Source organism: Monoraphidium neglectum, assembly GCF_000611645.1.
Source record: "Monoraphidium neglectum strain SAG 48.87 unplaced genomic scaffold scaffold00364, whole genome shotgun sequence".
In the NCBI taxonomy this organism is placed as follows: Eukaryota; Viridiplantae; Chlorophyta; class Chlorophyceae; order Sphaeropleales; family Selenastraceae; genus Monoraphidium; species Monoraphidium neglectum.
In genome coordinates, this window is record NW_014013264.1 from 16,904 (window position 1) to 28,451 (window position 11,548).

The 11,548-nt window shown below is 61.9% G+C and overlaps 3 protein-coding genes across 3 annotated transcripts in view; 1 reads left to right on the plus strand and 2 right to left on the minus strand.

Moving 5' to 3' along the window:
• Nucleotides 1-1,896: 1,896 nt before the first annotated feature.
• On the plus strand, nucleotides 1,897-3,839 carry MNEG_3019 (IQ and ubiquitin-like domain-containing protein; the record flags this gene model as incomplete). The annotated part of the gene is made up of 5 exons (XM_014048506.1): nucleotides 1,897-2,426; nucleotides 2,656-2,788; nucleotides 3,077-3,235; nucleotides 3,472-3,668; nucleotides 3,779-3,839. 5 exons carry the CDS (start codon nucleotides 1,897-1,899, stop codon nucleotides 3,837-3,839), a joined length of 1,080 nt encoding a protein of 359 aa, XP_013903960.1.
• A 1,012-nt stretch (nucleotides 3,840-4,851) lies between these two features.
• Nucleotides 4,852-8,142, minus strand: MNEG_3020 (DEAD-box ATP-dependent RNA helicase 36; the record flags this gene model as incomplete). Its single annotated transcript, XM_014048507.1, has 8 exons — nucleotides 4,852-5,211; nucleotides 5,532-5,752; nucleotides 6,015-6,189; nucleotides 6,443-6,532; nucleotides 6,723-6,849; nucleotides 7,118-7,263; nucleotides 7,434-7,494; nucleotides 7,706-8,142. The coding sequence occupies 8 exons, from the start codon at nucleotides 8,140-8,142 to the stop codon at nucleotides 4,852-4,854; spliced, it is 1,617 nt and encodes a 538-aa protein (XP_013903961.1).
• A 3,036-nt stretch (nucleotides 8,143-11,178) lies between these two features.
• The window catches only part of MNEG_3021 (vesicle-fusing ATPase), a gene marked incomplete at both ends in the record, with an annotated part of 1,113 nt that continues 743 nt past the window's right edge, over nucleotides 11,179-11,548 (minus strand). Inside the window, one exon of the mRNA XM_014048508.1 lies at nucleotides 11,179-11,331. Coding sequence (XP_013903962.1) covers nucleotides 11,179-11,331 — 153 coding nt within the window. The remainder of the gene's footprint in view (nucleotides 11,332-11,548) is intronic.

Genomic DNA, 11,548 nt, shown 5'->3' on the forward strand with positions numbered 1-11,548 from the left:
ATTGGCCGTGCGCCCCGTCCTGCTCCGCTTGGCGCCGCTCTGGTGGCGTCGCCCGGAACCATTCCCCCGACGCTTGATTGGCGTGCAACCTGACAAGCGCGCTGCTCACATGGCCGGAAAGTGGGTGCCATGCTGATCATGTGTCCCTGTGTGCTGATTGTCGGTTTGTGCTAGCCAATGTGCAGGCTCCCCCCTTTGCTGCTACCATGCGGTACCTTAAACTTGAATGCAATTGGACTTCAGGTGTTGCAGGTTCAACAGCAAGCTGCACCCCCTTGCGTTCTGCTGATCTCTTGTCAGCGCTCATACCCCAACCCAACAACGGCGTTGGTGCCAAACGCTGTACAACAACCTGCAGCACACGCGAATGTAAGATTGCACACCCATTAACCGAGGGCCGAGCTTCAGGGGTTGAGCAGGTGGCCAGGGCTAGGTGGCTGTTTTAGTGTGCAGCCATGCCTTGGAATGAAGTGAGGGGAATAGCAGCAGCATACAGCTCCAACATGGCATAACACAAATTGCACTTAATCTCCACCACTTAAGATGTCTCCGTGCTTGTTTGACACAAGGGTTCACTCTGATTTGCGCTGCTTGCAATTTGCCCCATCACCTGCGTCCTCTCCTTGTGACCCTGTCCCACTGTGCCCCACTTGCGTCTTTCGTCATGCATCATTCAAATCGCAAGCTCCTGATGCTGCAATGTCGTCTGCGCATCATCACAAGTGCTTCGGCCTGCATCATGTCCATTGCTTCGGTTGACATGTCAGCCGCCTGCTCAGCACCTGCAACATCCCAGCAGAAGCTGCACTACCAGCTCCCACGACCGTGCCGATACAGCGCCGTAAGTCACCTCTTGGACTGATGACAGATTTCGTTGCTTTTCAACACTATAAACAGTTTGACCATCTCGTCAAACGCCTTTCTCTATGGAGACTGCACCCCCTGACGGTGCTGTTGGCGAACAGCAAGGTGACATCGCGGCATTACAAACGTTTGTTTAACGTGTTTATGAATGCATCTAATCCACTCCGCAAGGCACTGATAAACAAAATTGTTGCACTGCGCCTGTGAAACCACTCATCGCGCAGAGCCTGATACAATGGTAGATACAGGAACACATGCATCAGAAATTATAGAGATTGACGCACCAGGCCACGCGGACACGTCGGATGAATCGTCAATGACCGCACTTGGCGCCGCTGCGCCCGTCGCAGTGGCGCAGCAACATGAGCAGCAGCAGCAGCAGCTGGGCAGTGGGAAGGAATATAGGCCTGGCTTATTGGCTAAAGCTCCACTACTTGGAGATGAGGTCCAGGACGACGCGCTTGGTGCAGCTGCGGCGCATAAAATGGTCCATCCCACTCATCCAGCCGAGCAGGAGGGAGGTGTGCTGCTGGAATCAGCCAGCATGGATGGGGTGGTGACAGGGGCGAGCAGCAGGCCCGACGAACTGCAGCAAAGCCAGCAGCAACCACAGCAGCAGCAGCAGCAGCAGCAGCAGCAGCAGCAGCAGCAGCAGCAGCAGGCCCCTGTCGAGAGCCATCCCACCTTGTCAAGGCAGGGGAGCTCCACGCCAGTCCGCTCGCCCGCGGCTGGAGCAAGCAGCAGCGCGCCCAGGGCTGATGACGTAGGCGCAGGCCTGGCGGACGCGCAGCTGGCGATGCAGCGGCCAACTGCGCCGGAGCCCAGCCTTTACTTTGCTGCCGGCTTGAGGGTGAGCAGTGTCGGAACGCCTGGTTCGCATGGTTGCTTCAGCTGTCGAGGGGTTTTCGACCAGTACACGCAGCGCCATCCAACCCGCAAGGTCTGGGATTGCAGCTCGCTGCATCCCACTTCATGTTGTAAGCAGCTTCACGGCGTGCCACATCAACCGCATGTTCCCAACCCTGCGCCTGCATGTGGCGGCCCCAAATTCCTCACAAGGCGATCGACGTGGAAGTGGACTGCGGCCCGGGCGTCCCCTGCCGCCTGCTGCGGGTCGACATTGACGTGTCCGAGGTTGCACGCAAGCAGTTCCTCGGCGGCTTCAAGCACCGCGTGACGGGTTCGACCTACCACCACGCGGTAACGCAGACGCCCCCATCCGCGCCGCGCCCCCGGCCGCCGCCGCGCGCCTGCCGCGACACCCAGACGGTGCACCAGGCGGCGCGCGGCGCGCAGACGCTGCGGGAGGCGGCGACGCAGATGCCGCGGCCGGGGGTGGTGCTGGACGTTTCCGAGGACCGGCTAGTCACCCCCAGGACCTACGTCACCGCCCGCGAAGTTCAAGCCGTGCGGCAGGCCGCCGCGCTGACCGTGCAGCGCTTTGCACGTGGCTGGGCGGCGCGGCGGCGTGCGGGGCAGCTGCGGGGGCACAAGGAGGAGCGGGAGGCGTTCCTACGAGAGCGCGAGGGGCGGCGCATCGCGGACGCTGAGGATGCGCGCAGGTGCAGCCCGCATTGCCGCGCAGTGTTTCTTTCGCCGTTGCGCTCCAGCCATTTTTCAGTGGCCATTGTGGCTCCTGGGTTCCAGGCGGACCCTATCGACAAAGGTCCGTGAATTGCTGCAGAGCTCAGACCTGTCAAACAGCCCATCATAAGCCCTGGCTCCTGGCTTGGCCGGCCAGCCACGCGCGCCTCACAACGCTCCACTCGCTGCTCGCCCACAAAACCCCAGGCGCCAGGTGCAGCGGCGCATGCACCCTGCAAAGCGCACCGACTTTCAGGTCCTGGAGACTGAGCTGGACGCGTGGCGGCGCCAGGAGACCGCGCGCATCAAGGCCGCAGGGCTCGGCCCCGATAAGGAGCAGGTCGGCCTCGCAGAGGGAGCTTTGCTTTGGTCAAAGCAAGTTTTGTTGAGCGGCCCATCACACGTGGCCTTGCAGATCCTAATTGATCCCAAGTCGAAACTTGGGCTATATTTATATCCAGGAGTTGACCTGCAGAGCCACAAACACGCAACATGCTGCCAGCAGGTCCATGGCGCTTGTATGGCAAGCGCATTGCCGGTAAATGCCGCCCTAGCCGGACCGACAGCGGCCTTGCTTTGTCCCATCCCTGGCTGCTGACAGCGGCCGCCCGCGTCGCAACGCTCACAGGACGCCCTGCGGCTGCTGCTCGCCAAGGAGACGCGGCTGCTGCAGACGATCGACCGCCTGCGCGTTAACGCCAAGTACGAGGCGCGCGACGCGGCGGCGCACCGTACGCTGAGCGCGATGGCGGCCCCGAAAACATGGGAGCTTAAGAACGGCGCCAAGGTGGGCGCATTGCTGGTGGTTCCCGTGGAACATCTGCATAAACGGTGCGCAAGCCTGGCTGGCTGCCGCAGGAGCACCTTGTGTTTGTCATTTGGGACCTGCAATTTTTGTCACCTCCGCTATCGCTACCGCAGCCGCTGCGGCAGCAGTGGCTCCCGCACCCTCAAGACAGAGGCTGTCCCGAGGCTGAAGACCACCATGAATCATGCCCTGGAATGCGCACCAACACATCGCAGGTCTTGGTGCACACACCCACGACCGCGCGTGCGCGTGAGCTCCAGCAGCTGCACCGCGGCCTGGCTCTGACCGACCTCAGCGTGGACGAGCGCCTGGACCTGCTGCTGCACGTCAAGTGGACCGCCAAAGAGTTTGACTGCCGTTTGACCAGGGAGATCGTGCAGCTCATTGACAGGGAGGCAGACCTGCTCAACAGGTGGGGGTATTGTTTGTGACCGTCGGTTGGGCGGTTGGTTTGAGGACGAGGATTTAAGGGCCTGCGTGCGATGCGAGCACGGCCTCTGCTGGTGGCATGCTCCCCCGTAGAGAAGGGGAATTGAAGGAGGCGGGGTTTGGAGACGGTGGGCCGGAGGAGCTGGGTTCGTAACAGAGGTTCTGCAGCAGCTTATAGGGCATGTGCCACGTACAGCAACGACCCACCACAAAAATCCAGCGAAGTCGCTCAGACGCCAACCCTGGATTGCTGCCTGCGACGAGCGCGCAGGGGCCGCAGCCCAGCAGCGATGGAGGGGCTGCGCTGCCGCCTGTCCGGCCTCTTCCTGGAGTTTTGCGAAGATCCTTGCTTCAACCCGGAGGCCTTGTCACTGTCTGCGTGCAGCAAGCAGAGGGGAGGGGGCGGCGGCGGTGGCAGCAGCAGCAGCGGCCCGGGCGCCGAAAAGGCGGCGGCCGCAGCGGCAGAGGTTTTCATATATGCAGAGGCGGGGCGCGCCGCGGCGCGCGCGCCACCAGTTGTGCCCGGTGGAGGGTTAGTGAAGGCATGTTGATCGAGCCGCCGGGCCGCCGGGTACAGTGGCCGCAGCAAAACACGCATCTTCTTGGGGTGCTGGGGGCAAAGATGACGTGGCCTGGCAAATGATGTGCGCGCATTGTGGGTCCTGACTGACTGGGAACACCTGTGTCTCCACAAGTGCTGCTGTGTCGTGCCGTATCGTGCTGTGTCGTGCTGTGTCGTGCTGTGTCGTGCTGTGTCGTGCTGTGTCGTGCCGTATCGTGCTGTGTCGTGCTGTGCCGTGCTGTGTCGTGCTGTGTCGTGCTGTGTCGCGCTGTGTCGTGCTGTGTCGTGGTGCATGTGCTGCCTCCAGCTTGACAGGGGTGAGGAAGCATGCGAGCGGGTTACACACATGAACGTGATGCTCACATGGGAGCGGTGCAGCCGCCGCTCAGGCGGCAGGGTTGTTACAGTGCAGGCGTAAGCGCCGGCAGCAGCGGGATTGTCTGGCAAATGGGTGTGCACAGGGACGCTCTTTTGGGTTTCTGGTGCACGAGCTGTTTGCTCAGCAGGGTTCAAAATTGGCAGGAGCCAACACAGGGTGCAAAACATTTGCAAGGAAGCTACGGGAACATCCACACCCTGCTTGTAAAAAAACCTGTCAGTGCAATCAACTGCTCTTGCCCTTGCCGTCCCCGCCTGAGCTCTTGCCCTCGCTCCTGCCGCTCTTTCCCCCGATCTTCAAGCCCTTGCTCTTGCCGCCGCCGCTGGTGCCCTGCTCCTTCGCGCGCGCCCGCTCGCTGCCGCCGCCGCCGCCTTCCCGCATGCCGCTGCCGCCGCTGCTCTTGGCCCTGCCGCCCCCGCCCTTGCCGTCCCGCCGGCGGTCCAGATCGATCACGTCCATCGCCGCGCGCTTCTTGGCCGCGTAGACGCGCGTGATGCCCTTGAGCACCGCCTCCTCCGGCATCTCAAAGGGCGCCAGCTGCTGCCCCACCAGGCCCTCTATGGCGTGTACGAGCTCCACGTCATACTGGGGTGGTGGTTGGTTTGGATGGGGAAGGAACCAAGGCTATTGTCGTGTAGACATGGTCAAAAGCCACATCTAAAAAATGATGAGAGAACGTATGAGTACCGTTGGGAGATGAACAATTGGCCGCGGCACGATTGGGGCAGGGATTTTGCCTGTAAATGAGACGAAACCCTGGGTGCGGCCATCTATTGCCAGCCCTCGCGCTATCACGATCCCCGCCCTCTGCCAACGAGCCGCCCGTGTTAGTCACCGGACCCACCCACCACACAGCCATGCACGCGCCCGTGCGTCCTCTGCACAGCCCCAAACCGCCGCCTCACCTGCGTCACGAACGACAGGGACCAACCGGCGCGCCCAGCGCGCGCGGTACGGCCGACCCTGTGCACATAGTCCCTCGCCGCCACCGGCAGGTCGTAGTTGATGACCAGATCCACGGTCGGTATGTCGAGGCCGCGGCTGGCGACGTCGGTCGCAAGCAGCAAGGGGACAGCCTCTGATTTGAAGGCGGCCAGGGCCGACAGTCTGTCGCGCTGGGACTTGCCTTGGGGTGGTGGTAGGGGAGTGCAGAGTGCAGGCGGCAGCGGCAAAGGATCAGGCGGGGCTTGCGGGGATTGCAGAGGGAGCATGCCCCGCGGTGCCTGCACCCATATGGTGCCTTGCACTCGCTGACCTGAAGCGGGTGCCGCCCCTCCATAAGCAAACCCCTCAAAACCCGGCACACAATGCAGGATGCGGGGACAGCACACGCAGCCCCCAGCACCGCATCCGCGCTGGGGATCCCCAGGGCGCAGACCCGCGCGCACCTGAGTGCAGCTCGGCGCAGGGCAGCCCCAGCTCCCTGAGCAGCAGCGCCAGCAGCTGGGCGCCGCGGCAGGTGCCAACAAACACGATGGCGCTGCGCACGCGGTGATCGCCCATGGCTTCCAGCAGGTGGTACAGGTAGACCTCCTTGACCTTGGCCGGCACAAACACATACTCCTGGGGCAGAGCAGGGCGGGGAGTGGGGGTGATTTGCAGGTGGGTGGACGGGTGGTAGATCGGAGATGGACAGGCTTGGCGAAGAGGGCAGCGCAAAGCATAGTCTGGGCAGAGGTGGTGGAACCAGCCAGGATACAAAAACCTGCCGCCGCAGCATTGGTAGGGGGAACGGGGCGCGTGCTCAAGCCGCAGCAAAGCCGGCGCCGCGCCTCTAGCCCCCTCGGGCGCTCATGCCCTGCAGCCCTCGGCGCACCTGCCGCAGCCTGTCCGCGGTCTGCAGCCCGGCGTAGGCCTGGAACACGTGGGCCCCCTGAAGCTTCTCGGCCTGCAGCTTCACCAGCGCCTGGGACGAGAAACAATGACGGGGCGCGTGCAGCAGAGGTCAGGTGCTGGCGAGCTCGGTGCAACCCCACAAACAACAAAAAACGCTGGGTGGCTGCAGACACAAACCAACAGGCGTCAAGGGGAGCTGGCCGGCCCTGTGCGACCGCACGCAAACACGCAGCCTTCTAGACGCCCTTGGCTCCCCCGACCTGCGTCATCGTGGCGCTGAACAGCAGCGTCTGGCGGTCGTCGCTCGGCAGCGCCGCCAGGATGCTCCGCAGCGGCTCTTCAAAGGTGGGGTCCAGCAGCCGGTCTGCCTCGTCCAGGACCAAAAATCTGGGGGATCCGTGGTTTTTTGGGGTAGTGAAGCGTTGTTGTTGGCTGGGCGGACCCGACGTGTGCTTACAGAAGGAGGCGCAGCTGGTGCATTCAGCCGCGGCTGGGCGCGCTGCACCGCCAGTGGGCGCTGGGTGCCCGGGCCCCGCGGCCTCGCCTGCCCTGTGAGTGCCGTTAGCTGCATGTGAGGCTGCCAGCAGCGCGTGAAAGGTGCGGATTTTGCTGCGAGTGGACCGTCCGGGGCTTAGAGAACAAACCCGCAATCCACCTGGCCTTGGCGAAGCCCCTGCGCAGCCCCGGGTCGGTGTCTATGAGCTCCGCCAGCCTGCCGGGGGTGGCGATGACGACGTGCGGCCGCCGCGCCAGCTGCTTCGCCTGCGTCTGCTGCTCCACGCCGCCGATGACCACGCACTCCTGCCGCGTGGTTGTGTCATGGAAATAGAGTTTTTGATTGCGCGAACCTCGAAGGCTGTGATAGCTTGACTGACTGTGAAAGCGCCCTCTGTAGCAGTCACCAGGCTGCAGCAGCTAGCAAGTGACACATGGTGGTCGCTCTCGAGCCGGGAGGGTGCGAGCCGGCGCACCCGCAGGCTCATGCCAGCGCCAAAGGCCCTGAACTGCTCCGCCAGCTGCACCGCCAGCTCCCTGCGCAGTGACCAGCGGGTGAGCGTGTTTTGGGTATCATCGCTGCGGAGGTGGTTTGCACCACTCACAACACTATTGCAGCGTTGGGTGTCCCTTGAAAAGATGGGCTGAAATTTTTCAAGCGCATGATGCGAAACTGCGGCCACAGTCGGTGGTATAGCGGCACGCATAGCAGCCCAGACAGCAGGGGGAGGCGGCGCCGGCGGCTCACCGTGTCGGCGTCAACACGAGTGCGAACACGCCGTAGGGGTCCCGTGACAGCCGCTGCAATATAGGCAGCGCGAACGCCGCAGTCTTCCCGCTGCCTGTCTGTGCCGTGCCAATCACATCGCGCCCGTCGAGCACCGCCGGAATGCAGCCGCGCTGCACGGGCGTCGGCCTTGTGATGCCGAGCGACTGCAGCACGCTGCACAGCCAGTCCGTGACTCCCAAGTCCTTGAACGTCAGGTCCGCATCTTCAGGGCTGCTGGCCGCCGGCCCGCTTGTGGAGGCCTCGCCAAGAGCCCGCTCGGGCATGACGTCCTCGAAAGGCGCCGCTGCAGGCTGAGCACCAGCACTGGGTTTGGAAATCTTCTTCAGGTTCCTTTCCGCACCCACTGCAGCCTTGCGCTTGCCCTTCTTGAACAGCACAATCTCATCCCCGTCCATGTCGTCGAGCTGGGCAGCAAGCTGCTTGTTAATTGAATGTTTCAGATGTGTTAAGCCCTTGGACCGCGCCATGCGGGCCCATGTGGCGGTGGTACAGAGCGACGGTCACAGGCGGCTCAGTGACTGCTTTTCACCACCATACTGCTGTGCTGCACATGCTGCGCTGGCACTTCCGCCTGACCACGACAAAGTTTGTCAAAGACGTTGTAGTCGACAAGCAGGAGTGCAAAAGGCTACATCTGCCTACCTCCTGTGCGCTTCAAGGTATGGTAAGGCCAAACAACGCTTTCGCCCAACAGCAATCAAGCAAGGGGTGCATGCTGAAGGGTACGCACAAATCAGGCATGACATGCCGAAGGGACACCAATGTGGCAATGCAAGACGGGGTTAGTCGCAATTAGTGATTTGTTTAGCATGATTCATGAAGCCACAGCGCAACAAATGACGAACAAGCTGCAATGTGAGGCGCATACTACAGCGCAAGGACGTCACAATATCAACAGAGCTCTAGCCAGGGTCTTGGCACACCAATGCACAGTATCCTTATCATATCACAAGCCCGTGCCACATTGTGGTCTATCGCCGCAGCAGTCTCAGCCCTGCAGCTTGCCCAGCCCCACGTGCCCAGCAGTCTGACGTTGTCACTGCGACACAGGCTGGGATAGTGTATTAGCCAAACACCACAGCAAGCGCAGCCTCCAGCTTCCTGGCAAGGCGATGGTCGCAAGTTCAGATGACAAGTGGCACGCGCGTTGCAGCATCGCCGCTCACCTGCCTCAATTGTTGTTGGCGGTCCCAGCCGACGGCTCACCGGTCCGAACCCCCGGCGCCATTGGTACGCGGCACAGGTTGCTATGTTGGCTGGCTGCCTTACTGCCCAGACCTGACCACTGCGATGGAGAATCACATGGCTCCGACCCCGGTGGCTGCACTGATCTATGGCCCCCAGCATACTTTCTAAGGCGCGTGCTCGAGGCGACGCCGGCCCCAACTCAATGCACCACTGCCGCCACCGACCCCACCCTCTCCAAGTACCCATCCCACACCCACCTAGCTCGCCGCCACGCAGGCGCCGCATACTCGGGGCCGGCCTCGTCCCGCAGTGTCCCTCAACCCTTCAAAGTGAAAGGCATCAACTCAACGTCAGAGCCCGTCCTGCAAGCAGCGACTGGCGTGGCCGTGGCGGCGCAGCGGCGCCAGCCTGCACGTGTAGAGCGCCCGATCCTTTGCGAGCTGAAGGTGGAATGTGTTGGGATATTGTGATGGGGATCAAGAAGATTCTGAAGTTGCCTGCCGACTCTGGGGAAGATGAGGTTTGGAACCGTGTCAATTAAAACCTGGCCAACACCATAGATCACAACCTCAGTGGTGGGGTGGAGCAAACTCCAAACGCACACACCTTGGAAAGAGGCCTCAACGCACTAGCAGCGTGCGAAAAGTCCTAGCATCGATGGCGTGCTGTGCACCATCCCACCAGCCGCCAGCGCAGGCTCAGATAAAGGCATGGCCACGGGGGACAAAACAGCAGGGCTCCACATTTCGCCGCGGCAGCCCTCTGGCTGATGCCAAAGTGGCCGTATGCCAACACCTCTGCTACGAGAGTGTGTGGTCAAATGCGGGCACAAGCACTGACAAACCAGCCCCCGCGCCAGCCGCCGCGCCCACCCTAGGTGCTGGGCGGCGGAGTGCGGCTTGCGGGCCAGGCCGACAGCCTCTTCAGAGGATCTGCAGCTTGGGGCCGCTCGACCCACTGAGTTTTCAAACCAAGTGAGCCGAGGTTTAAGAGATGTGCCGGAGGCCCGCTATTATAGCCTGCCCCGTCCAAGAAGGTAGGCTGCTGCTCAAGCAGCCTGGACAACTTGGTATCTGCACCCACGTGAGGATGCAGACAGGCGCCGCAATGGGCCGGTTCGGGCTGGCTGGGCTGGGGGAGAAGGCACAGCACAAGATTGCAGAGTGCGTTGGGCGGCTGCACCCTTGAGGGGTGCGCCGCAGCCAACGCATTGGGACCGCCAATCGAGAGCCGCAAATACCGCCGAGACGGAGGCTTGCGGGCAGCACCTTGCACTGCACTGCAGCACTGGGGGCCCTGCCGCACGGCAGGGCCTGCAGAGTTTAGAATGGCCGGAACGGGAAGGCGCGCAAGGGTTGAGGCACCCGATGGCTAATAAAAGTGCCTTGAAACACTTGAGCAGCACCCTTCATGGTCCAAGGCAAGGGCTGGCGTGATGTGCAGTGACATGATGTGGAGCAGCGGCTGGAGCGCTCGGCGGCGCACCTTCAGATATACCAGCCTTGGGGGTACTCCACACCCTAGTGAAGGCTCTCTAAGCGCATCTGGTGGGTGGGGCGCGATCGGGGCGGGTCAAACGGATCGGACCACGAACACGAAAACTTCTGAATGATCTTCGGCGCGGAAGTGCTGCCACCGGGGACGAGCTGGGCTGTGAAGGTCTTGAAAATTGTATGTTGAAACGTGTGGTACCGTATACATGGGTATCCGGGCAGCACCTGCTGCTCCCTGCAGGCGCAGTGCGGTAGTTTCCCCATGGAGCACAGCGGACGATCTAGGATTGGCACCCACATTTACTCCCATCGGTCCCAAGAAACCGGCGCGCATTGCGACATCGCTTATGCAGCGAGCGCACATGACTTGCGAGCTGCTTGCTTGGTAGCACGTCGAGTGAGCAGGCGAGCGTGCAATCGAGGCGGTTGCGCAGAAGGCACATCCCCGCCCTACCCGGTGGCATCACAGGCAGACAGCAGGTCTTGTATGCAGGTTAGCCTTCCACCAGATCAAGACCAGCCGCCCAAAGCGCCTGAAGCGGCAACAATCACGGCAGCGACACCCCAAGCGAGGGGAACGGTGCCGCGCTCCTGCTACCAGATGAACAAACACGCGGCCCTTCACAAAAATTCAAACCCAGTAAAAACAAGACTAGGGGAAAAGGCCCAACAGCCCGCAAAGCTCTTGTCAATGGGCGATCAAGCAGGCGCTTCTTGCAAACCCCTGGCCACCAAAAGACAGCCTAATCCTCAAGACGAGAGGTCCTGCAGCACGGTCTGCCAGGCCGCCAGAGGTATCTTGGCCGTGGGGTCTGGCAGCTCCTGGCGCGCCATCTCCAGCCACAGCAGAAGCTTCTTGATGGGCACCTCCTTGCCGCAGTACGTGCCCAGGGCGTCAACGGCCTGGCGCGGGCAGGTGGAGAGGTCGTGGGGGTTGGGACAACGGGTGGGCATGGGCAGAGCGGTGAGCTGATGGGGTTTATAGTGCTCGATTTGTGGCGTGTGTATGTGTGTGTTTGTACTTGTGATGTGCATGTGTGGCAGAGAGAGAGAGAGAGAGAAAGAGGGAGAGAGAGAGAGAGAGAGAGAGAGAGAGAGAGAGAGAGAGAGAGAGAGAGAG